Consider the following 26279-nt stretch of genomic DNA (forward strand, 5'->3'; position numbering starts at 1 on the left):
AGTTGTGGGGGGCGGGGCTAGCGCTGGGCAGACTTCTATGGTCTGTGCCGTGAAAATGGCAGATACTAATCAAGGTCAGGTATACACAAAAGGTAGCACATATGAGTTTATCTTGTTGGGCAGACTGGATGGACTGTGCAGGTCTTTCTCTGCCATCATCTACTATATTACTATGTATAATGGTCTGTGGATTTTTCCTTTAGGAAACCATCCAGACCTTTTTTTAAACCCTGCTAAACTAACTGCCTTTTCCACATTCTCTGGCAACGAACTTGAGTTTAATTACACGTTGAGTGAAGAAAAATTTTCTCCGATTCGTATTAAATTTACTACTTTGTAGCTTCATTGCATGCCCTCTAGTCCTAGTATTTCAGGAATGCGTGTGTATCTATGTGTGTGGTACAGTGGGCGTACTCTTTCCTTTTCACTCTCCACTGCATGTTCTTTCCCTTGCTCCACTCTTCCTTACCTTCTTTCCCCTCCCCTTTGTCCTCCATCCTTCCTAACTCAATCACTATAATCTCTTTCTCTTCATTTTCCAGCTCCCTGTCCTCTTTGGGTTAGTGAGACTAGATCTCCCTGCCAAGTCCGTGGTTCAGTCTGTTGGCTCTGGGGTCCTTTTTGGGTTGATGGCGTCTGGGTTTTCTGACAGTCCCATGGCTCAGTTGTTGGTTTGCCCCTGCCCCCTATCCTATGCTACTTTCCAGCATTCTACAGACCATCCATGCACATCTAAAGCACATGCATGGGTGGTCCGTAAAGTGTAAGCCTGAGAAAGCCACTTTACCTCTAGGGATTAACAATATGGAATGGATCTACTCCTTGGGATCCTTCTAAGTATTTGTGATTTGTTATCAGCCACTGTCAGAAACAGGATGTTGGGCCTGATGGATCTTTAGCCTGACCCAGTACAGCACATTTTATGTTATTATGCATACGGGCAAACAGATTGACACATCCTCAGGTGCTTAAAGAGGAAAAGAAAAGTAACTCCCCCCACCACCAATAAAAACAGCTACCAAATAAACCAAAAACTATTTCTGTGGCTGTTACAGATGATAAAAAATTCCAAAATATAAATTTAAATTATGTAATTAAAATACATAATTAAAAATACTACCCATGAACTCTTCATTTCCCAGCACAGAGATCAATGGATCATACCACTAAAATACACAAAAACAAGAACAACAAACATAGTCACAAAATTTTGTAACATCATTTAATGGAAGCTGCTTTTTTCCTCAAAATATCTTTTGTCTCCCCTTATCAATGAGCCTATTGAAAACATTAAAAAAAATTACTTATTAATCTTAAATGGTATTTTGTGCTTTTGTCCTTTGATGGTCTCTTACAGGCAGCTAGAAGCTTTCATGTATGACCTTCAAAAACATTTTTTCCTTTTCTATTGGACTCCATATACTAAGTTTACAGTTATTTTGTAAGAAGGCAGGGAACAGGGTCCCCTTAGGTGCCCCCCTCCCCCAAATCCCCTACAATGCTATTTGCATATAACACATAGATGTTACAAGTTAACCTAGTGCCTGAAGGTCAATGTCTCACATTGTCAATACTCCACTTCTAGAAAAAGAGAATTTAGGGAAAGGTCTCCATGTAATTCATTGTATAATACTACTACTACTACTATTTAGCATTTCTATAGCGCTACAAGGCATATGCAGCGCTGCACAAACATAGTTTCATTGACCACTGAGCCAGCTTCTTACCTTTGTTCTAATGGAATGCATTTAAAGAATCTTTAGCCAGCCCTTGTTTGTTTTACACTGCACAATTATTTAGTGTTAGGTTTGCACAGCTTCCAAGTGACTCAGTTCCAGGAGGGAGATTTACGGCCAGTTCTGGATCTGGAGTTCTGACAACCCCATCCTGATACATTACGGAAGCTGCAGCACTCATTTCAGTGGGTAGAATCAAGGACTGCAAATACCACACTGCTTTAGAATATAAGTTCAAAACCAGGACTAGCCAAGAAATCCCCCTCTTGGAACCAGGTTAACTTGGCAGCTCTGAGGCTGTTACTAAACAAGCTAATCCAGGCCTGGTTTTGTCCCACTGTGTGAAGCTGTAACTGTGACTTTGTCATTGATTTCCCGAAGAAAACCAGGGCTATGAATCAGTGCAAAGAATGGCAACAAAACCAGGCCTGGAGCTATTTCATTGCTTGACCTGAGGTGCAATGACAGCCCTGTTTTATGTCCATATTTTAAGTAGAACTGCAGAACACACAACACCTCCAGCAGCTTAGGGGTATGGGCCAGATGTTGAATGGTAATTCCCAATAACTTCTTGTTGAGTGCCAACCGCAGGAAGAACCGCCCACGTCCCTGTGCTGTCAGCACCTTCTTGCAGGAACTGACTTTCTCAATTGTGAATGGCAGCTGTGTAAGTCTATACAGGGAAAAAAAAAAGTAAAATGAACACATCAAAATGTACCCCGTCACTTATTATGCAAGGAAGCCTGCCTGGCAAATCCTAATACTGTAATTGCTCAGTACCAGATTTAAAATTATAATTGGGAATTATAACTGTTATTCTTTTCTCACACAACCAATTAATTTTGTTCTTTATTTATAATTCTTCTAAACCACTTTCATAGCTTTAGAAAAGGCCACCCAAGGTGCTGCAAAAACAAAAGAATAGCATCAAGAATCCGGAAAACCAGAGGTATCTTGAACAAAGTTTATTCACTTAGAAACTGTACCCAACATGGCCACGTTTCACCCAAGTGGACTACATCAGAATGGATACTGTTCACTGAAGTCCCTGCAACAAGCCTAAGACAGCATGCAAATGTCTGTATGCTGTACAAGCACTGCAAGGACATGTACTTGCAAAAAGGAAATTGATAGTATTGCTCTGATGAAGTGACAGCTGTGTATTAGTTTTGTTGGTGTGGCTTTTTTTTTTTGTTACATTTGTACCCCGCGCTTTCCTACTCATGGCAGGCTCAATGCAGCTTACATGGGGCAATGGAGGGTTAAGTGACTTGCCCAGAGTCACAAGGAGCTGCCTGTGCCTGAAGTGGGAATGGAACTCAGTTCCTCAGTTCCCCAGGACCAAAGTCCACCACCCTAACCACTAGGCCACTCCTCCACTCCACTCTGATGTTAATTGACCATTAATACAGCCCATTTGGGCAAAATGTCTAACCCACCCTTTTACAAAGCCGAGGAGCGGTCATACTGACACAGCTCATTCAGTTTGAATGGGCTGTGTGGGCATTAGAGCACAGGCAGCCACTAGTGCAGCTTTGTAAACAGGGGGAAGTGATATAACTGAGTTAACCCCTCCATCAAATTCACACATACACAGCAATATCACTTCTGACATTCTTGGATCGAGCCATTTAAAAAAAATCTTTAACTGCAGTAAATTCTTCCCTTGCTATATTTGGATTTAATTACTTGCCTTTCCAAAACTGTGCTCTGGGAAAATTACAATGGGGAGGTAGTGAAGATACCACCACGTACTTGCCACACATATCCTGCTGAGAAAGTTGTTCCAGCCAGTGCCAGTAATCTCGTTTCTTGAAGCCCAGAACTGGCTCTGAAAAAGAAAAAAATATTCCCTCTGTGGAGACCAAGTGATACTCATAAGTTTTTAAGGGACTGAGAAATGTATGTAGGAGGATATTTCTGAGGCTTATGTGTAATTCTCTTCCAGTGCTTTCTGCAATTCAGTTTTAGCCACAACCTTCCAAAAATAGCTGCTTAGTTATCAAGTTCACTGCAGCCCTTGCTAAAAGAGAATATGAAGAGAAACTTGCCACTAGGGCTAAAACTCACAGTAACAACCTTTTCAGGTACATCAGAAGTAGAAGTTTGCGCGGGAATCCATTGGACTGTTAGATCATGAAGGAGCAAAAAGGGCACTCAGGGAGGACAAGGCCATAGCAGAGAAACTGAATTAATTCTTTGCTTTGGTCTTTACGGAAGAAGATGTAAGAGATCTGCCTGTACTGGAAACGGTTTTCAAGGGTGATGATGTGGAGGAATTGAAAGAAATCTCGGTGAACCTGGAAGATGTACTGAGCCAAATTGACAAATTAAAGAGTAGTAAATCACCTGGACTGGATGGCATACATCCAAGGGTAATCAAAGAACTCAAGCATGAAATTGCTGATCTGCTGTTAGTAATATGTAAACAACACAAAAGAGAGTCCAAAAGTCTCCCGCAAAACGACAAGGTGAAACAAAGAGGAGCGGAAGCTGTCCAGAAAAACCAGACTGAATCCACAAATGTAAAAGCCAAAATAGTTTATTGTGACCCAATAAACTATTTTGGCTTTTACATTTGTGGATTCAGTCTGGTTTTTCTGGACAGCTTCCGCTCCTCTTTGTTTCACCAGTTAGTAATATGTAACCTGTCATTAAAATCGTCCATAGTACCTGAAGACTGGAGGGTGGCCAATGTAACACGAATTTTTAAAAGGGGTTCCAGGGGTGATCCGGGAAATTACAGACCGATAAGCCTGACGTCAGTACCAGGCATAATAGTGGAAACTATTATAAAGAATAAAATTACAGAACAAATAGAAAAACATGGTTTAATGGGACAGAGTCAACATGGATTCAGCCAAGGGAAGACCTGCCTCACCAATCTGCTTCATTTCTTTGAATGCGTGAATAAACATGTGGATAAAGGTGAGCTGATTGATGTAGTGTATCTACATTTTCAGGAAGTGTTTGACAAAGTCCCTCATGAGAGACTCCTGAGAAAATTAAAGAGTCATGGAATAGGAGGCAATGTTCTGTTGTGGATTGATTGATAGAAAACAGAACGTAGGGTTAAATGGCCAATTCTCTTAGTGGCGGAGGGTGATTAAATGTGCAGATAACACAAAACTATTCAGAGTGTTACAACACATGTGGATTGTAAAAAATTGCAGGAAGATCTTAGAAAGTTGGAAGACTGTGCATTCAAATGGCAGATGAAATTTAATGTGGACAAAAGCAAAGTGATACAAATTGGGAAGAATAATCCAAATCATAGTTACTTGATGCTAAGATCCACTTAGGAGAAAAAGGTCTAGGTGTCATTGTAGACAATATGCTGAAATCTTCTGTCCAGTGTGGTGGCGGCCATAAAAGCAAACAGGATGCTAGGAATTATTAGGAAAGGGATAAAAAAAATAAGACAAAGAATATTATAATGTCTCTGTATAGCTCCATGTTACGACCATACCTTTTATATTGTGTGCAATTCTGGTCGCTGTATCTTAAAGACATAGAAGAATTAGAAACGGTTCAAAGAAGGGCAACCAAAATGATTAAGGGGATGGAACTCCTCTCACAGGAGGAAAAGCTTAAGATGTTAGGACTCTTCAGCTTGGAAATGAGATGGCTGAGGGGGGATATGATAGAGGTCTACAAAATAGTGGTGTAGGACAGGTAAACATAAATCGATTTTTTACTCTTTCAAAAAGTACAAAGAATAGGGGATACTGAAGGAAGTTACATGGTACTATTCACTCAACGAATAGTTAAGCTCTAGAACTCGTTGCCAGAGCATGTGATATCAGCAGTTAGTGTATCTGGGTTTAAAAAAGATTTGGACAAGTTCCTGGAGGAAAAGTCCATAGTCTGCTATTGAGATAGACATGAGGAAAGCCACTGCTTATCCCTGGGACCAGTAGCATGAACCTTACTACTATTTGGGATTCTGTCAGGTACTTGTGACCTGGATTGGCCACTGCTGGAAGAAGGATACTGAGATAGATGGACCATTGGTCTGACTCAGTATGGCTATTTTTATGTTCAGGGCTTCTGATACTGAGTTAATGAGGTGGGAGAGCTCTTTCCACTGCAACAGCCGAATGGCAGGCAAATGCTCCTCCCTTCCCCACCCCATGAAGACTCTGTCTCAGAATTAGAGCCTGGAGGTGACTTATGGTCCAAAAGGTCCCCTATGTCCCACCCGAATTGGCTCTGGAACAAAAGGAGCCACTGTTGAGGCCTGGTTTACTTTGCAGTGCTTGGCCCCCAGGGAGGTGCCTGCAGCTCCCCCCCCCCCCCCCACTGCAGGGGGGGGGCAGCTTCAGCCACCAGAGCCTGCTTAATCAGGACTAAGTGCTGGAGCTAAACTAGGCTTAGGGCTCCCCAGTGATTGGGGCCAGGGTTGATGTGGAAGACACCAGTCCTACAAACCCCCCCCCCCCCCCCAAGCCCTATGGAGGTTGTGGAAGCTCCTGCTGCAGAGATGCAAGTTGGGTACTTTTATTACCTATCCACTTTTTCTGGTGCAAAATGATATAACCTGTCCAAAATCTCAGACCCCTGAGAGCTCCATCCAGGGTTTCCCCCCCTCTGCCAGCATCAACATAGTAACATAGTAGATGACGGCAGAAAAAGACCTGCATGGTCCATCCAGTCTGCCCAACAAGATAAACTCATGTGTATACCTTACCTTGATTTGTACCTGTCTTTTTCAGGGCACAGACCGTATAAGTCTGCCCAGCAGTATTTCCCGCCTCCCACCACCGGTTCTGGCACAGACCGTATAAGTCTGCCCTCCACTATCCTCGTCTCCCAACCACCAACCCCTCTTCCCCCCACCTGCTCCGCCACCCAATTTCGGCTAAGCTTCTGAGGATCCATTCCTTCTGCACAGGATTCCTTTATGCATATCCCACGCATGGTTGAATTCCGTTATCGTTTTCATCTCCACCACACAAGAAGTTTCTAAAACAGTGAATGATACATACCTGTAGCAGGTGTTCTCCGAGGACAGCAGGCTGATTGTTCTCACGACTGGGTGACGTCCGCGTCAGCCCCCACCAACCGGAAAAAGCTTCGTGGGCGGTCCGCACGCAGGGCACGCCCACCGCGCATGCGCGGCCGTCTTCCCGCCCGTGCGCGACCGTTCCCGCCAGTTGAATGACAAGCAAAATGATGAAAACGCAACTCCAAAGGGGAGGAGGGAGGGTAGGTGAGAACAATCAGCCTGCTGTCCTCGGAGAACACCTGCTACAGGTATGTATCATTCACTTTCTCCGAGGACAAGCAGGCTGCTTGTTCTCACGACTGGGGTATCCCTAGCTCTCAGGCTCACTCAAAACAAGAACCCAGGTCAATTTAACCTCGCAACGGCGAGGGCATAACAGAAATTGACCTACGAAGAACAACTAACTGAGAGTGCAGCCTGACCAGAATAATTCGGGTCCTGGAGGGTGGAGTTGGATTTACACCCCAAACAGATTCTGCAGCACCGACTGCCCGAACCGACTGTCGCGTCAGGTATCCTGCTGGAGGCAGTAATGTGATGTGAATGTGTGGACAGACGACCACGTCGCAGCCTTGCAAATCTCTTCAATAGTGGCTGACTTCAAGTGGGCCACTGACGCTGCCATGGCTCTAACACTATGAGCCGTGACATGACCCTCAAGAGCCAGCCCAGCCTGGGCGTAAGTGAAGGAAATGCAATCTGCTAGCCAATTGGAGATGGTGCATTTCCCGACAGCGACCCCTAGCCTGTTAGGGTCGAAAGAAACAAACAATTGGGCGGACTGTCTGTGGGGCTGTGTCCGCTCCAAATAGAAGGCCAACGCTCTCTTGCAGTCCAATGTGTGCAACTGACGTTCAGCAGGGCGTGTATGCGGCCTGGGAAAGAAAGTTGGCAAGACAATTGACTGGTTAAGATGGAACTCCGACACCACCTTCGGCAGGAACTTTGGGTGGGTGCGGAGCACTACTCTGTTGTGATGAAATTTGGTATATGGAGCATGAGCTACCAGGGCTTGAAGCTCACTGACCCTACGAGCTGAAGTAACTGCCACCAAGAAAATGACCTTCCAGGTCAAGTACTTCAGATGGCAGGTATTCAGTGGCTCAAAAGGAGGTTTCATCAGCTGGGTGAGGACGACGTTGAGATCCCATGACACTGTAGGAGGCTTGATAGGGGGCTTTGACAAAAGCAAGCCTCTCATGAATCGAACGACTAAAGGCTCTCCAGAGATGGCTTTACCTTCCACACGATAATGGTAAGCACTAATCGCACTAAGGTGATTCCTTACTGAGTTGGTCTTGAGGCCAGACTCTGATAAGTGCAGAAGGTATTCAAGCAGGTTCTGTGCAGGGCAAGAACGAGGTTCTAGGGCCTTGCTCTCACACCAAACGACAAACCTCCTCCACTTGAAAAAGTAACTCTTTTTAGTGGAATCCTTCCTAGAGGCAAGCAAGACCCGGGAGACACCCTCAGACAGACCCAACGCAGTGAAGTCTACGCCCTCAACATCCAGGCCGTGAGAGCCAGGGACTGAAGGTTGGGGTGCAGCAACGCTCCGTCGTTCTGCGAGATGAGAGTCGGAAAACACTCCAATCTCCACGGTTCTTCTGAGGACAACTCCAGAAGAAGAGGGAACCAGATCTGACGGGGCCAAAAGGGCGCTATCAGAATCATGGTGCCGTGGTCTTGCTTGAGCTTCAGTAAGGTCTTCCCCACCAAAGGTATGGGAGGATAAGCATACAGGAGGCCGGTCCCCCAATGGAGGAGAAAGGCATCCGACGCTAGTCTGCCGTGTGCCTGTAGTCTGGAACAGAACAGAGGCAGCTTGCGGTTGGTCTGAGAGGCGAAAAGATCCACCGAGGGGGTGCCCCACTCTCGGAAGATCTTGCGTACCACTCTGGAATGAAGCGACCACTCGTGCGGTTGCATGACTCTGCTCAGTCTGTCGGCCAGACTGTTGTTTACACCTGCCAGGTATGTGGCTTGGAGAAGCATGCCGAACCGGCAGGCCCAACGCCACATCCCGGCGGCTTCCTGACACAGGAGGCGAGATCCGGTGCCCCCCTGCTTGTTGGTGTAATACATTGCAACCTGATTGTCTGTCCGAATTTGAATAATTTGTCAGGACAGCCGATCTCTGAAAGCCTTCAGTGCGTTCCAGATCGCTCGGAGCTCCAGGAGGTTGATCTGCAGATTCTTTTCCTGGAGGGACCACAGACCCTGGGTGTGGAGCCCATCGACATGAGCTCCCCACCCCAGGCGAGATGCATCCGTCGTCAGCACTTTCGTGGGCTGCGGAATTTGGAATGGACGTCCCAGGGTCAAATTGGTCCGAATGGTCCACCAGAGCAGTGAAGTGCGGCAACTGGTGGAGAGGCGGATGACATCTTCTAGATTCCCGGTGGCTTGGAACCACTGGGAAGCTAGGGTCCATTGAGCAACTCTCATGTGAAGACGAGCCATGGGAGTCACATGAACTGTGGAGGCCATATGACCCAGAAGTCTCAACATCTGCCGAGCTGTGACCTGCTGAGACGCTCTGGTCTGCGAAGCCAGGGACAGGAGGTTGTTGGCCCTCGCTTCGGGAAGGGAGGCCTGAGCCGTCTGGGTATTCAGCAGAGCTCCTATGAATTCCAGAGACTGGGTTGGCTGGAGATGGGACTTTGGGTAATTTATCACAAACCCCAGCAGCTCCAGGAGTTGAGTAGTGCACTGCATGGACCGGAGGGCTCCTGCCTCCGAGGTGTTCTTGACCAGCCAATCGTCGAGATATGGGAACACGTGCACTCCCAGCTTGCGTAGATACGCCGCCACCACCACGAGGCACTTTGTAAACACTCGTGGGGCAGAGGCAAGCCCAAAGGGCAGCACACAATACTGAAAGTGCCGTGCGCCCAGGCGGAATCTGAGATACTGTCTGTGAGCTGGCAGTATCGGGATGTGAGTGTATGCGTCCTTTAAATCCAGGGAACATAGCCAATCGTTTTTCTGAATCATTGGCAGAAGGGTGCCCAAGGAAAGCATCCTGAACTTTTCTTTGACCAGGAATTTGTTCAGGCCTCTCAGGTCTAGGATGGGACGCATCCCCCCTGTTTTCTTTTCCACAAGGAAGTACCTGGAATAGAATCCCTGCCCTTCCTGCCCGGGTGGTACGGGCTCGACCGCATTGGCGCTGAGAAGGGCGGAGAGTTCCTCTGCAAGTACCTGCTTGAGATGGGAGCTGAAGGATTGAGCTCCCGGAGGACAATTTGGTGGCAGGGAGGCCAAATTCAGGGCGTATCCGCACCGCACTATTTGGAGAACCCACTGGTCGGAGGTAATGAGAGGCCACCTTTGTTGAAAAAATTTTAACCTCCCCCCGACCGGCAGATCGTCCGGTACGGACACTTTGAGGGCGGCTATGTTCCCGTGGATCCAGTCAAAAGCCCGTCCCCGGCTTTTGCTGTGGAGGCGCAGGGGGCTGCTTGGGCTGTTGACGAGAACGAGCGCGCTGGGGCTGTCCTTGTGCCTGACGAGGCCTTAGGGCCGGCTGGGTGTACCTACGCTTTGCAAAAGAATAGGGTGCAGCCTGCCGGGCCCGGGAAAAACGTCCACCTGCTGAGGTGGATGCTGAAGGCGCCCGGTGGGAGAGCTTGTCGAGGGCGGTTTCCCGCTGATGCAGTTGGTCCACCAGCTGCTCGACCTTCTCACCAAAAATATTATCCCCCCGGCAAGGGACGTCGGCCAGTCTCTGCTGGGTGCGGTTGTCCAGGTCAGAGGCACGCAGCCATGAGAGCCTGCGCATCACTATACCTTGGGCCGCAGCACGAGATGCCACGTCACAGGTGTCATAGATACCCCTGGACAGGAACTTTCTGCACGCCTTCAGCTGCCTGACCACCTCCTGATAAGGCCTGGACTGCTCCGGCGGGAGCTTATCGACCAGGTCCGCCAGTTGCTTCACATTGTTCCGCATGTGAATACTCGTATAGAGCTGGTATGACTGGACGCGGGTCACGAGCATGGAGGATTGGTAGGCCTTCCTCCCAAACGAGTCCAGAGTGCGAGACTCCCGCCCCGGGGGCGCCGAGGCGGTATCCCTCGAACTCCGTGCCCTCTTGAGAGCAGAATCCACGACCGCCGAGTCATGGGGCAATTGGGGCCGCATTAACTCTGGGTCAGAGTAGATTCTGTACTGGGATTCCGCTTTCTTGGGGATGATGGGATTAGATAGCGGTCTCATCCAGTTCCGAAGCAGTGTCTCTTTGAGGACATTGTGCAACGGCACCGTGGAGGACTCTCTAGGTGGTGATGGATAGTCGAGGACCTCGAGCATCTCAGCCCTCGGCTCATCCACAGAGACCACGGGGAAGGGAATGCAGATAGACATATCCCTGACAAAAGAGGCAAAAGAGAGGCTCTCCAGGGGTGAGAGTTTCCTCTCCGGTGAAGGCGTGGGGTCAGAGGGGAGGCCCGCAGACTCCTCTGAGGAGAAATATCTGGGGTCCTCCTCTTCCCCCCACGAGGCCTCTTCCTCGGTATCGGACATAAGCTCATGTAGCTGAGTCCTTAACCGGGCCCGGCTCGATGTCGAGGCACCGAGGCCTCGGTGTCGTCGAGCGGTGGACTCCCGCGCCGGCGGGGACGAAGCTCCCTCCATCGACGGGGACTCCACCTGCGTGGCGGTCGAGACCAGCGCCGCAAGCGGCGGCGGTGTCGACGGCCTCTGCACCGGGCTAGAGCTCGCCGGCGCCACAGTCAACGGCGCCGGCACAGCCTGGCGCATCAGCCCTTCCAGGATCCCCAGAAGGATGGCTCGGAGGCACTCGTCCAGGCCCGCTGCCGGGAAAGACGGTGGGGCCGGTAGAGGTGTCGGTGCCAGAAGCTGCTCGGGTCCAGGAGACGGCACCGAAGTGCTGGGACCCTGACGCGGCAGTACCTCCACAACCGAAGGGGATCTCTCCTCTCGACGAGGACGCTTCGGCGTCGACTCCTTGCCGGCACCGGAACCCTGGTGCATCGAGGGCGACCGATGACGGTGCTTTTTTGATTTTTTCCGATGCCCGTCATCGGCGCCAGGTGGAGCAGAGGAGGAGGAGGTCGATCCCCCTCGGTCACGAGGAACCGGGTCCGACAGGGTTCGGTCCCGAGGGCCATGGGCCGAGGGAGTGACCGGGGCCGATTGCCCACGCGGCCTCTCACCCCTACCTTCACCGGAGGACCGGCGGGCCGACGGGACCTGTGCTCCTGGGGTCGATGCCATCGGTGCCGATTTCTCGGGCATCGATACCGGTACCGAAGAACCAGCCGTCGATACCGATGCCGTCGACGTCGAGGGGCCGGCGCAAGTTCCAAAAAGACGGTCCCGAAGAACTTGCCTCGCAACCTGAGTCCGTTTCTGGAGACCGAGACACAGAGAACACGACTTGATATTGTGCTCCGGCCCGAGGCACTGGAGGCACCAAGCGTGGGTGTCGGTCTGCGAGATCGGCCGGCCGCACCGACCACACTTTTTAAATCCACTCGGGACCTTCGAGGACATCGACGGAAAAATCGCGTCGCCGAAGTTAAAGTCGTCGATGGTGGCGGAAATCACACCTCGAAAAAAGAAATCGACCGTGCGGCCACTAGGCTGCAATGCAACGCCCCCGCTAGAGACGAGGGAAAATGGGAGCGCGTGCTCCTTTTTTTTTTTTAAAGAAAGAAAAGTGGAGCGCGCGGCAACTAAATAAAATAAAATAAAGAAGTTCGCGTAAACGCGACGGTTTTTCCGGGGCTGAAAACAGAGAGAGTGGCGAAGGCACGACTCTTTCCAGTCGCGGAAAAAAAGGAACTGGCGGGAACGGTCGCACACGGGCGGGAAGACGGCCGCGCATGCGCGGTGGGCGTGCCCTGCGTGCGGACCGCCCGCGAAGCTTCTTCCGGTTGGTGGGGGCTGACGCGGATGTCACCCAGTCGTGAGAACAAGCAGCCTGCTTGTCCTCGGAGAACACAGGTTTCCTAACTGCTGCTGGACTGGAGGATGCATGATCATGAACAAGGTATCAGTACTACCAGTCAGCATACACACTTCCGTTCCTCATCCATTACTGCCTGCCTTGGGTCTCTTGGATAAAGCTGCAGAACACATTTCACCAACACGTCCATGTGCCTCTTTTCCCCTCCTCCCCAAACTATTCAAGCCTGTCATTTAGCTTAAACTTCATGGTTTTGCATCTTAAAATAGTTCACTGGTTTGGGCACATTGAGACAATTCACTTGCTGGAGATCATCAAGATAAAGTTGATTAACCATTCAAGTTTCTTTTCAGTTTGAGTGTTTGGTTTCTACTTAGCAAGGGGAATCTTTGCATTATCCACAGGCCCATTTTCAGTCAACATGAATCTTTTGTTTTTACAATACCGTATAGGACTCGGAGAGCATGTTTTGTACTTTAAATACATTTCCTGAAGCCTCCTATATGTCTTAATCAGAGAGTAAGCTTCAAAGAGCAGACTTGTGTATCTGTATGCTGCTGCACACATCTAGGGGAAGGGGAATGGGACTTGATATACTGCCTTTCTGTGGTTACAATCAAAGCACTTTACACATATTATATTCAGGTACTTAGTTTGTACCTGGGATAATGGAGGGTTAATACATAGTAACATAGTAGATGACGGCAGAAAAAGACCTGCACGGTCCATCCAGTCCGCCCAACAAGATAAAACTCATATGTGCTACTTTTTGTGTATACCTTACCTTGATTTGTATCTGTCATTTTCAGGGCACAGGCCGTATAAGTCTGCCCAGCACTATCCCCGCCTCCCAAGCGGAAGAGTACTTTACAGAGTGGAAAATACTTTGAGGGACAGCTATATGAACAGTCGCAATATCAGGGATCAGCACCACCGTAAGGGGGGATAAGAAGAGGGTGGGGGGAATTGGGCCTAGTTGGGGATGTATTAGATAAAGTATTGATAGAAAGTGCTACTATGTGCATAAGGGGATGGATGGCAAAATGTACAATCTGATTTAGCACAAGATAATTTGGAGTGTTGTATTTGTGTGTGTTTAACAATAAAAATGGCTATTAAAAAAAAAAAAAAAAAATACTTTGGGGGCCCCAACAGACACTCCAGAATAGGGTCACTTTTTCCATGCATCACAAGCCTAATCTGGCCTTAAAGGCACTCTGAGAAGCTTTGCTGTATAGTGGAACAAAGCCAGCTCTGCAGGCTGTTTCCACTATTGTCCCCTGAGCTGGGAATGGAGAGGAGAGAGGATAGTTAGTTAAGCTCTGGAACTCTTTGCCGGAGGATGTGGTAACAGCAGTTAGTATATCTGAGTTTAAAAAAAGGTTTGGACAAGTTCCTGGAGGAAAAGTCCATAGTCTGCTATTGAGACAGACATGGGGAAGCAACTGCTTGCCCTGGGATTTGTAGTATGGAATGTTGCTATGATTTGGGTTTCTGCCAGGTACTTGTGACCTGGCTTGGCCACTGCTGGGAACAGGGTACTGGGCTAGATGGACCATTGGTCTGACCCAGTATGGCTACTCTTATGTTCTTATGTCCCATGTCAAAATCCCTGTAGAGTCGGTACAGGTCTACGGTAATACATAGTGTCAACGCAATGGTATTAGACACCCTGGGCAAACTTTCAGCCTGGTGCCTCCCACGATTCACATTCAAGCCCCTTGGGTCCCCCAATGATCATGATCACCCCAACACCACCCCTCGAATAATTATGTGAATACATGGACAATTTGAAAATTGCTTACCCTCCCTGCTGTCATTTTTTTTTTTACTTTGTGGGGATAATTCTATAACAGTGTACCTATTCTGTACTTTCCTTTAGAGCAGTGGTTCTCAACCAGCGTGTCCCCAAGAGATGGGAGGTGTGTCACAAAAACTTTGATGTAGATAGCAAGCCTGGGTTACAGCCATCACTACCTGCAAGCTAGGAAGACCAGCAATCTTGAGAGTCTGATTCTTAAAATCCTCGTAACTGGTCCATGTTTCTGCTTCCCCACTACCCCCTTTAATAACTGCTGCCTCCAGCCCCAACTGAACACATTACGGGTCTGTCATTTGTAATATAGTTTCTGAGTAGCATACTTTTAGTTTTTTCTGTTGCTTCACAGTATCTGGCAGTGGAAGGATTTTGTGTTGCTGTTACTGAGGTGGCACCAGAATCTGAATATATATTTGTTTTGTTGTTTGATAAGTGAAAAATCTGGGATTGATGAATTGCATACAGCTTTTTGATATGGAATAGGCAAATTCATTCTAAACTTACAATTAAAGAATGAAATATTTAGGTGTGCTTTGTTCTGCTGTAAATTTTAGTGTTCAGTGTGTCAGTACATGAACACTGTCTGTCAGGTGTGTCACAACAGAAGAAAGGTTGAGAACCACTACTTTAAAGAATACTAGTGCAACTGGGTAAATATGTGTGTATGAAGTTAGAGCTGGTGTAAGTCTTCCCACCTAGAGAATGACACGGGGATAAAATTTGTCCCCATCCCCGTGGGTTCTGTCTCCATCCCCATGGGCTCTATTCTCATCTGCAGAAGCCTCGAACACTTATGATTTTATATTTAAATCTTTTTATTAAAGTATAAAAAGGAACAATATGCGGGCTATCAGAACCAAGCCCGGAGGGGATAAGGGAATATAGGAGATACTAAAAGAGCACTGAACATGTAGGCTAGTTGGATGAATGAATACCAAGGGGATGGGAGGGGAGGCGGGGAGGGAGAGGCTGAGGAGAAAGGGAGGGGGGGAAATGGCAAGTGTAAAGAACTTGATCAGAATTGATTTGGCTTATAGAGCATAAGCTGTTGATGATTTAGCCTAGTAAGAAGCAGTGTATGATAAATATGCTAAATGCTAATAAACGTGTTCAACCATTAAAACTCATAGACAATTAAGGGGGTAGAGGGAACTAGGACGGGGGAGAAAAATGTTAAAAAGTTTTGAATACTGTTCAGTAATGTGTGTGATTTATGCAGCATAATTCAGTTGGGAAATGTGTCAAGTAAAATGTACTGTTTGGAATTAATATGCTGAAATGATAATAAAAACTGTTTAAACATAAAAAAGGAACAATATGCTGTGTAACTGTTGTGTTTAAATTACAAATATAAAAAATATTGTCGTCTGCATCAATCAAACATAAATAACAGTCCAGTTGATTACCAGGCTTCAAAGTAGAAAGTGACACAGGGACAAAGTTTGTCCCTGTCCTCATGGGCTCTGTCCCCATCCCCACCCCGTCCCTGCAGGATCTGTCCCTACCCCGTCCCCGTGGGCACTGTCCACATCCCCATGGTTAATACGGGTCCCCGTGTCATTCTCTATTCTCACCTAAATGCTGGAGATGCGCACGTAACTTATGGTGTTCTATAAGGTGCATGCATAAGTGTGAGTCCTGCCTATGCTCAGCCCAGACTCCACCTATGTGTACACCTACTTGTAAAATATGCTGTGTAAGATAAGGGCATTTTTACAGAATAGTGCTTAGGCAGATTTCTGGCATTTACATATGTACATACCATTATTCTAAATCAGGCTTATCCAAGTTCAGTCCTCATAAGAACAGCCATACTGAGTCAGACCAATAGCCCATTTAAACCAGTATCCTGCTTCCAACAGTGGCCAATCCAGGTTACAAGTACCTGGCAGAAACCCAATTAGTAGCACCATTCCATGCTACCAATCCCAGGGCAAGAAGTAGCTTCCCCATGTCTATCTCAATAGCAGACTATGGACTTTTCCTACAAACTGTTTTTAAATCCAGATATGCTAACCGCTGTTACCACATCCTCCAACAACGAGTTCCAGAGCTTAACTATACTTTGAGTGAAAAATATTTCCTCCTATTTGTTTTTAAAGTATTTCCATGTAATTTCATTGAGTGTCCCGCCTGGTCTTTGTACTTTTTGAAAGAGTAAAAATCGATTCACTTTTACCTATTCTACACCTCTCAGGTTTTTGTAGACGTCAATCATATCAAGTTTCATGTTTATTACAGTTTTACTGTCCTGCCCTTTGGGTACCTTCAGGGCGGCTTACAATCTAAAATATAGTAGACATAGTAGGTAGGAAAAGTTCAAACATGACTGTTAGGGCAGGGGGAGAACTATAATAATTGATATGACAGAGGAGGGAGGGAAAGAACAAAAGGGAGTACTACAGGTATCTTCCAAGGTACTTCCCTGTGTGCCTGTTGAAGATGCATAGAAATCTTATTCATATGCTTAAGGTCCATTTTAAATTGATTGAGTGATGTCTGAAAGCTGAAAAGCCCTAACCTCTTTAGCCTTTCCTCATATGAAAGGAGTTCTATCCCCTGTATCATTCTGGTCGCTCTTCTTTGAACCTTTTATATTTCCACTATATCTTTTTTGACATACAGCAACCAGAACTAAATGCAATACTTAAGGTGAGGTCACACCATGGAGCGATACAGAAGCATTATAAGATTCTTGATCTTATTTACCATCCCTTTCCTAATAATTTCTCAAGGACTTCAAACAAGGCAGATGTTCAGGATATCCCTAATGGATATGCATGATGTAAGTAGTGGACACAGAAATCTCACTCAAGCATATTTCTTACGGATATCCTGAATATCGGACCTGTTTGTGGTCCTCGAGGACTGGACTTGGACAAGCCTGTTCTAAACAATTACATGCATAATTGTTAGTGATTATTTTGTAGAATTATCCTCTGTGTGGCTGTCAGGGCCTATTATTTGGTTTGACTGAAGCTGCTCTTTGGAGCCCCCAACAAGCCTGCTGCCCTATGATTGAGCTGGCCCTGGATCATACAAAAATTACTCATGTTTTATTCCTTTCCGAAGAATCATTTCCAAGATCTCACAGAGGGATGCCAAGTGTGGGCAGGAGTCTGTGATGGAGCAGCTCCCTGATGCCTGGATACTCAGGATGCAGGCTACAAAGGAAAGGAAGCATTAAAAAAAAAAAAAAACTCTCCTTACAATATTTGGCAGAACTCTGGTTTCTCAAGGAAGTTACAAGACCACTGTTACTAATCCAATCAAAGTATAAGACATGGGAACATCCAGTCTGTCAGTCACATAGAGGCCGTCCGAATTTCAGATTTAGAGCCAAAAGGGCTCAAAATTTGAATTCAGCCATTTTTCGGGTTTGAATGTGAGTTTATCTTGTTGGGCAGACTGGATGAACCATATAGCTCTTTATCTGCTATCATCTACTATGTTAGTTGGTTAGGGGAAAACCCAGGGCTTGATCAGCCCTATTCTGCTGACCTGGGGAAGGGTATCAACTCTAATAAAAGCTTCAATCTTTTAACCTCCATAAAAATGAGTGAAGAAAATTTTGTACTATTAGATAATTAGTAGTAGATATACCAATTGTACTAGTCATAATGTTTCAAATAAGTGGGGGCAATAATTCCAATGTACAAAAAAAGCTGAATAGCATAAGAAGATAAGACTAGCCATATTGGGTCAGACCAATGATCCTTCTTGTATCCTGCTTCCAACAGTGGCTAATCCAGGTCACAAGTACCTGGCAGAACCATTTCATGCTATTCAGGGGTGGACTAACCATATGGGCAACCGTGCAGTGCCTGAAGGCCCAGAGGCTGGGGGGGCAGGGGTTCTCTTCCCCCACCCCCCAGAGCCTCAGTTGGCCCTCCCCGGTTTATCTTGAAGGGCCCTGGTGGTCTATTGGCCTCGGCAGGGGCAGGAAAAATCCGACTATTTCCTGCCCACTGGTTATCAATAGAAATCAAACAAAATAAAACATGGAAAAGAAAATAAGATGATACCTTTTTTATTGGACATAACTTAATACATTTCTTGATTAGCTTTCGAAGGTTGCCCTTCTTCGTCAGATCGGAAATAAGCAAATGTGGTAGCAGATAGTATATATAAGAGAAACATCAAAGCATTACTTTGACAGTCTGACAAAGTGGGAAGTTGGGGGTATGCATGGGGACATCAAAGCATTTCATTATATTCTAACAGAATGGGTGTTGGTAGGTGAGAGGAGGGTAATAAACAGAAAAATACAGCTTTATGGTTTATAAAGCTGTATTTCTCTGTTTATTTCTCTGTTTATTACCCTCCTCTCACCTACCAACACCCATTCTGTTAGAATATCAATGAAATGCTTTGATGTCCCCATGCATACCCCCACCCTCCCACTTTGTCAGACTGTCAAAGTAATGCTTTGATGTTTCTCTTATATATACTATCTGCTACCACATTTGCTTATTTCCGATCTGACGAAGAAGGGCAACCTTCGAAAGCTAATCAAGAAATGTATTAAGTTATGTCCAATAAAAAAGGTATCATCTTATTTTCTTTTCCATGTTTTATTTTGTTTGATTTCTATTGATAACCTTTAAGAGTGGACTAACACGGCTACCACACCTCTCTACTGCCCACTGGTGCAACTCTGCCCACGTTTTAAAAATCACTGCCAAGACTTCAGACCCACAAGACTACCATGGGAAGTCTCGGCAGCCATTTTGGAAACATGGCGGCACTGGGCAGGAAAGAGCAGGTTTCTTTCCTGCCCCTGAAGAAGCCACTAGACCACCACAGCCTTTCATGGTAGGACCGGGGAGGGCCCACTGAGGCTCAGGGGTCTGTGGTGTGCAGAAGAGGGGTGACACTGTGGTGGTAGGGAGGGCTGTAGTGTTTAGGAGCGGCAGCAATGGTGGAGGGTAATGGCAGACAGCGGCCAGGGGGGTCCAATGACCTTCACTGCCCAGATCACTGTCAATCTGCCCCTGGTGCTACCAATCCCAGGGCAAGCAGTGCCTTCTCCCATGTCTATCTGATGAAGAGTTAAGCAAAGCATGAGGCTGGGTACTTCACGTGAGAAGAGTTGCTAGCAAGGTCCAGTTAAATGAATGAATGGTTTAGATACCCGATAACATATATAAATAAGCACTGGGCCTTTTTGTACATTAGTAGTATTAGATATACAGCAGTGAAAATAATAACTGGTAGATCCATTGCAAATGGGCACCCCAGTTTCTAGCAATGACTTGGCAGTTGTAAGGACCATAAAATACATTCTTCATTCAGGGAGACCAGGGGCTGAGCTGGGGAGGTTAGTGGCTGGCCAATGGAGTACACATAATTGTGCATGTTTCCACCAATGGAGCTCTCTTCAACCGTGCTAATGTGAGCTGGTAAGAGAAGAAAATGAGTGGAGGGCAGGGGCGGACTGACCATTTGGGCAACCAGGCAGTGCCCGAGGGCCCAGAGGCTCAACCCGGATGCCCACTGCTCTCCCCACTCCCACCCAATACCCCCGATGCGGCTACCACTGCCGCTGCTCCTGTTTCAGCAGTGGCGGCAAAAACAGAGAAAAAGATCACGGGGCCGCACTGTTCCTGCTCATGGCTGCCAGTCCGCCTTCCTTTGACATAATTTCCTGTTCTGGAGCAGAGCGGTCCTGTGATCTTTTTCACAGTTTTTTGCTGCCACTGCTGAAACAGCAGTAGCAGCAGTGATGGACGCGGCAGGGGGTATTGGGTGGGAGTGAAGAGAACCTGGAGCACCAGTGTCAGTGGGGGTATCTGGTGCGGGGGGGGGGGGGGAGAAAGGGGTTGGGTTGGGGGGGGGAATGGAAAAAAAAAAGACCGACTGAGACACTGGATGGAGGGGGGAGGTGGAACAAATGCCGGATAGAAGGGAGAAGACATGGGATAGATGCTGGATGAGAGGGAGACAGGGGACAAATGTCAGATGGAAAGAGAGGAGGGACAGACACTGGATGAGGGGGAGAGAAGGGACATATGCCAGATGGAAATGGGGAGAGGAGGGATAGACAACGGATTAGGGGGAGAGAGGGGATAGATGCCGGATGGAAGGGGGAGAGAGGATGCAGATGTTGGATGGAACTGGGGAGAGTAGCTTGAGTGGATGGAAGTGAGGAGAGAGAGGGGTCAGATACTGGATGGAGGAGGGAGAAAAAGTGGAGAGACTGGATGAAAGTGAGGATAGATAAGGATCAGATGCTGGATGGAAAGGGGAGAGAGAGAGGGAGCAGATGCTGGATGGAAAGGGGGGGGGAGAGGGGGCAGACAATGGTGAGAGTTAAGAAGAGACCGAGGAAAGAAGAAACAAGAGACTGGGACCAACAAAATTAGAAAAAGTAAATGGCTAGACAACAAAAGTCAGAAAAAATGAATTTTACTTTTAGTTTAGGATAAAGTAGTGTGGCAGCTGTGTTAATAAATACAGAAAATAGAAATAAGGCAATATCTTTATTGGACTAATTTTAATACATTTTTGTCTAATGTTTGGAAACCCAACCCTCCTTTCTCAAGTCAGAACAGAATACCTTAATAGCAGTATACTGTCCTGACCTGAGGAAAGAGGTTTTGGCCTCTGAAAGCTAATTGAAAAATGTGTTTAGTTCAATAAAATGGTATTGTCATATTTTTCATTTTTTGTTTATTTGTATTTGTTAACCTATACTACTACTTAACACTTCTAAAGCGCTACTAGGGTTACGCAGCACTGTACAGTTTAACAAAGAAGGACAGTCCCTGTTCAAAGGAGCTTACAATCTAAAGGACAAAATGTGCAGTCAATCAAATTGGGGCAGTCTAGATTTCCTGAATAGAGGTATAATGGTTAGGTGCCGAAGGCGACATTGAAGAGGTGGGCTTTGAGCAAGGATTTGAAGATGGGCAGGGAGGGGGCTTGGCGTATGTGATTGAAATATGTCAGTTTTTGAAATCTGCATCTGCTGTTGAGACCCAAGAGACTACCACAGGAAGTGTCAGTCGCCATTTTGAAAACACAGCAGAAGGCGGGGGAATAGTGGCAGCGCAGCGGGCAGGAAATAACTTACCCCCGCAGAGGCCACTAGACCAGGTGGGCCCTTCAAGTAGGACCAGGATGGGGGAGGGGGCATCTGCTGCAGCAGTAGGGAGGACAGCAGTGCGACGGGGGAGGGGGGGGAGGGAAACTGTAGGACAGGGGGCGCAGACCACTCTCAGTCCACCCTTGGTGGAGGGTGCCTTGTTATCATCCTAATCTGCAACTCAGGGCTTTGAAGAACGTCCTTCAAAGTGGCACAGAAGGAGAATGTGACCTGAGGCACCATCACACCTCTTCTTCCTGGCCTGGATCAGCACAGAATTTACAGTAAGAATGGTGACTGGCTGGGCAGAAAGCGTGAGGTTTTGAGGGGAAGCAGGGTCAGAATCACTTTCTCCCCTATCTCTCCTTTGCTTCCTACCAGATTCCCTTACCCCTTCCTCCCCAAAGTTCTCTCATCCACTAAATTCCTTTCTTCACTCTGTCTCTGACTTCAAAATGTTCATTCTTCATACTTCCCTCCTCCAAATCCTGCCTCCCCCCCCCCACCCCACCCCACCCCACCCCACCAAGTCTGAAAGTTCCTCTCTCTTCCTTTTCTTTTCATCCCCTGATTCCCCCACACCTATGAAACACCTCAGACTTTAAAGAACAAAAATAAGTTATGCAAGTTCACACAAGCAAGATTTTCAAACTACTTCACTTTGATTATGCAAAGCTATGCCAGTTATTTAATATGCAAATTAAGTGCACGTGCCACTTAATTGCCGCGGCATTCACCCCTGCAGCTGATGACAACACTGAGATACTGACAGAGGACACGCGCCGTCCCCGCGGCCCCGCCCCAGTCCGAGCACCTCACCTTTCAGGGTGCCCAGCAGCGGCTCCTTGCCAGTCATGGCGCCCTGGCACAGCTCGTCTCCCACTTCCCCTCTCTCGCTGTCACTTCGGGAGCCAGAGAGACCACAGCACCCGCCCCGTTGGCCGCCTCCCCTCTCATTCCTTTCTCCAGCGCAGCCAGGTCCCGGAGCCAACCGCCTCCTCCGATACCAACCGCAGCCCGGGAGACACCACTGCCACCCATGAAAAGGGGGGGGGGAGAGGAAAAGGGCAGAACCAACTGCTGACTTCCACCGGACACTCTGACAAAGGCCGGCTCCTCGCGCCACGAAATGACGGGATGAGATCAGCCCCTGGGCAAAAGGTGCTGCGAGAGAAAAATAAAAGAGCCCGACTCCCCTATAAAGTGAAACATTGGTCGATCCGGAGGAAGGTTGCCAGACCGGTTTGGGAGGCGCCCAGCGGTGATGTGATAGCAGAGGTCTGGCTGGCACAAGACAGAACCTGCAAGAAAAGCTTGAAATTTGAGCCTCTTCTTCTCATGTCAACTGGCTTGTCTTTTCTGTGTTTGGCACTGACTAGTGGTTTCTGGTGTACAGTAATCCTCTGTGGGTGAACTTGATACCTTGTTTAATCTCCTGATAAAAGGATCTTAATGCAGACCCCAACCCTTAACTTAATAGAAACCCATTTGGAAGGGCAGAATTCCTCTAAGACTTTTTTCCCCCCTTAAAACATTCTAGTTTGTGTCAATGGAAGAAAAATCGGAGTAAATCAAGTACATGTTATTAGATCTATAAAAGATTATAGCTCACATTGCTTTCGGGTTCTTTTTTTCCAGTCTCTTTACTATGTGGTGGCTGGTTTGCATATAAATACCTTATTCTCACAACCATTTGCTACGGGGGGGGTCAATGCATGTAAAGTACATGCATTTACCTCCCTGTACGGGGTCAAGAGTTGTATGTTATATTCAATTACAACTCAGCTCAGTGATGAAACCGATAAGTGATATGTTTTTAAATAAATACATTTGCCCTGGTTGCTCTCCCTAACAGCTGCCATGCTCTAGAGAAATCCAGAAATCCCATCTGTCCCGGATTCTTAACGGGGATCATTGTGCATCTGGGCCCTAGTTTGACCATCTGCAGGATATTGCTATTCTCATCAGGTGTTCTGCAGGAGAGGCAAAACAACACATAATTTTCTTCATAAATTAATGAATCAACAAAGGACAGAAGGTATGCAGTGGGAGGAAGAGGAAGCAAGGAGAATTATGAATCAGAGAGCAGACAAGTGCTGGTTGAAAATTAGGCAAGAAGAGAAAGAAAGGTATCTGATCAATAAAAAGTATATAGGAAGAAGGCTGAAAATCAAAAGGTCAAAATGTAAAGAGAACCTTAATAGTTAAACTGATACATAAAGCAGAAAAGGTGTACGAGTGAAATGTTTATGTTTAAATACATCTGTTTGCCATCCTTAGCTCATTCTGCACTAACTTGAAGGAAGCACACATTTCCAAAGCTAGTCACAGATGTAGAATGTTAACTTAAATGGGATAAATTTTTATTTGTATTTGTTGACCTTGATTTAATTTAATCCAGAAGCAATGTATGGGGTCCTGCATCTTATTTTCTCCACTGCAGGCTCCATGGAGGTGCTGAATCATGTTGGGTGCATGATATAGATGTTTCACCTGACTGGACATTAAGAACTCCAGCATTGTATATGATTGCTATTTTAATAAATTATTCAATATGCCAACTGCTTATGGAGGGGGGGCTGCTTTTTACTTATACTGACTTTATGCTGTAGCTTTGTTGCCTCTGTTTTGAAATGCTGAACAAACAGGAACCAGAGGGCTTTATATAGTAACCTAGAACAAATGCATATACCCCCAATTTTATATAAGGTGTGGCAAGTAGTGTACATTAAATTTTGCTTGTAGCCAATTTACGCACACTTAAGTTTAACAAGTCAATCAGTAATGATAATTGGTCGATAACAATTATCACTAATTGGCAATAATTGGAATATACATGCGCTTTTAGGTGTATTCTAAAAAGAGGCGCATATAAATTCTAACACGCATAGCTGAAGAGGGGCCGCGAGCATGGGAGGTGTGTGGGCGAGCATGGGAGGTGTGTGGGCGTGTTGGGGGCATTACTTGAATTTACTTGCATTGTTATAGAATTCGGGGGAATATGCCTATATTTAGGTGCGAGTATTTACATCAGGTTTTCAGTGGCTAAATAGCCACACCTAAAGCACGTTCCCCGGTCCTATGTGCTATTCTATACACCATGCCTAACTTTAGGCGTGTTATATAGACTAGCGCTAGGCACGTTAATCAGATGCATCTAGATTTTAGACGCCATTTACAGAATCTGGCCCACAGGGGGGCAATGCTGTAGAGTGCACCAAACGTTAGGTGCCAAAATGCAGCATGCTGAGCGCAAATTCTATAACAGCATCTGGGAACCCAGATTCCATTATAGAATACCGGTGTAAGTCGGCATTTCCACAGCAAAACGCAGGCGTGACTTCTTGTGCACGACACTTCAGTATTCTGTAACCCGACACGCCCATGCACCTCCCCCATGTGCTCACATTTGAGAATCCTGCTATGTATGCACATAGTAATTGTATGACTGGACATTCATGTGCACAAGTGCTCGTATTTTATAATCTTAGCGTGCAAATGGCACTTATATTTAGGTGATAAGATTATAGGATAAGGGGGAAAGTTACTGAAATAGACAAACCTCAACTGGGCAGTCTGGGTGGGCCATTTTGAGTACACACCCATATAAAATTCCCATATGCAACTAATAGAAGCTCATCATTTATTTATTTATTTATTACATTTGTACCCCACGCTTTCCCACTCAAAGCAGGTTCAGTGCGGCTTACATAGTAATTGGGATTACAAAGTATTGGTGGAGAGAAATAAGTTGAGTATTATTGGAGTAATAAAAGAAATGGGAATGTAGAAATGCAGGGATGAGGGGAGTAGGAGAAGTATGAGCAAGGGTAAGTGAGCAATTGGAGGGTAGAAGAGGCGGAGGGGAATGGGCAAGAATGAAGGGAGTAGGAGAGGTATGAGTAAGGGTAGGTGAGCATTGGGGGAGGGGTTTTTGCATCATCCCTATGTCTTTTACTTGACCTCTTAAACGTCATTCCACCACTCCTTTCCATTTGTCTCAAAAACTGCAAAATCCATCGTAGTGCCAGCCTCCATTACCTGGCTAGTAGCTATTTCAGACTTTGACATCTTCAACTTTGATTCTAACAAGAGAAACAAAGCCAACACCCAAGCCTCCTTCAATGTCTTATTGCCAAGTTTTTGTAATAATTAACAGCCTTCAAGGATAGTGAAGCTGTTGTTAAAATAAAAGCTTCCAGCCTTCCCAAGCTCATTGAAGTTTGGATTTTTACCATAGCTTTCTTGAAAAGCCTGGTGCTGTCGTACCTCTGCTATTTAGGGTTGTACCACTACCTGCTGCTCTATATAAGTTACACTAGTGTTGCTTGAAGACTTAATGTAGTCCCGGAAGAGCGAGCGGTAAGCCCGCGTTGGACTTACTGGCGCTCTGTGAAAAGGCCTCATTGAGTTGATCAACAATGTTTGCTTTTGATTTTCTTGCTAAGATGAAATAAAGATGATTAACTGTGCCTGATCAAGTTTAACTCTTGTTCTACTTTTGTGTGCTTGCCCTCCGTTAAGGTTTATGCAATTATACTTTACTGTATTACATATAACATAGTAGATGACGGCAGAAAAAGACCTGCACGGTCCATCCAGTCTGCCCAACAAGATAACTCATATGTGCTACTTTTTGTGTATACCCTACTTTGATTTGTACCTGTGCTTATCAATAGAAATCAAACAAAAC

General features: G+C 46.5%; 1 protein-coding gene across 1 annotated transcript in view; it reads right to left on the reverse strand.

Moving 5' to 3' along the window:
- LOC115473360 overlaps positions 1-23170 on the reverse strand; it is a 47995-nt gene extending 24825 nt beyond the window's left edge. Inside the window, exons 1-5 of the mRNA XM_030208249.1 lie at positions 22406-23170; positions 17553-17663; positions 3492-3567; positions 2253-2409; positions 1121-1166 (exon numbers count right to left, since the gene is read on the reverse strand). Coding sequence (XP_030064109.1) covers positions 1121-1166; positions 2253-2409; positions 3492-3567; positions 17553-17663; positions 22406-22442 — 427 coding nt within the window. The 5' untranslated portion in view covers positions 22443-23170. The remainder of the gene's footprint in view (positions 1-1120; positions 1167-2252; positions 2410-3491; positions 3568-17552; positions 17664-22405) is intronic.
- Positions 23171-26279: the final 3109 nt, after the last annotated feature.

Source organism: Microcaecilia unicolor, chromosome 6 (assembly GCF_901765095.1).
Source record: "Microcaecilia unicolor chromosome 6, aMicUni1.1, whole genome shotgun sequence".
In the NCBI taxonomy this organism is placed as follows: Eukaryota; Metazoa; Chordata; class Amphibia; order Gymnophiona; family Siphonopidae; genus Microcaecilia; species Microcaecilia unicolor.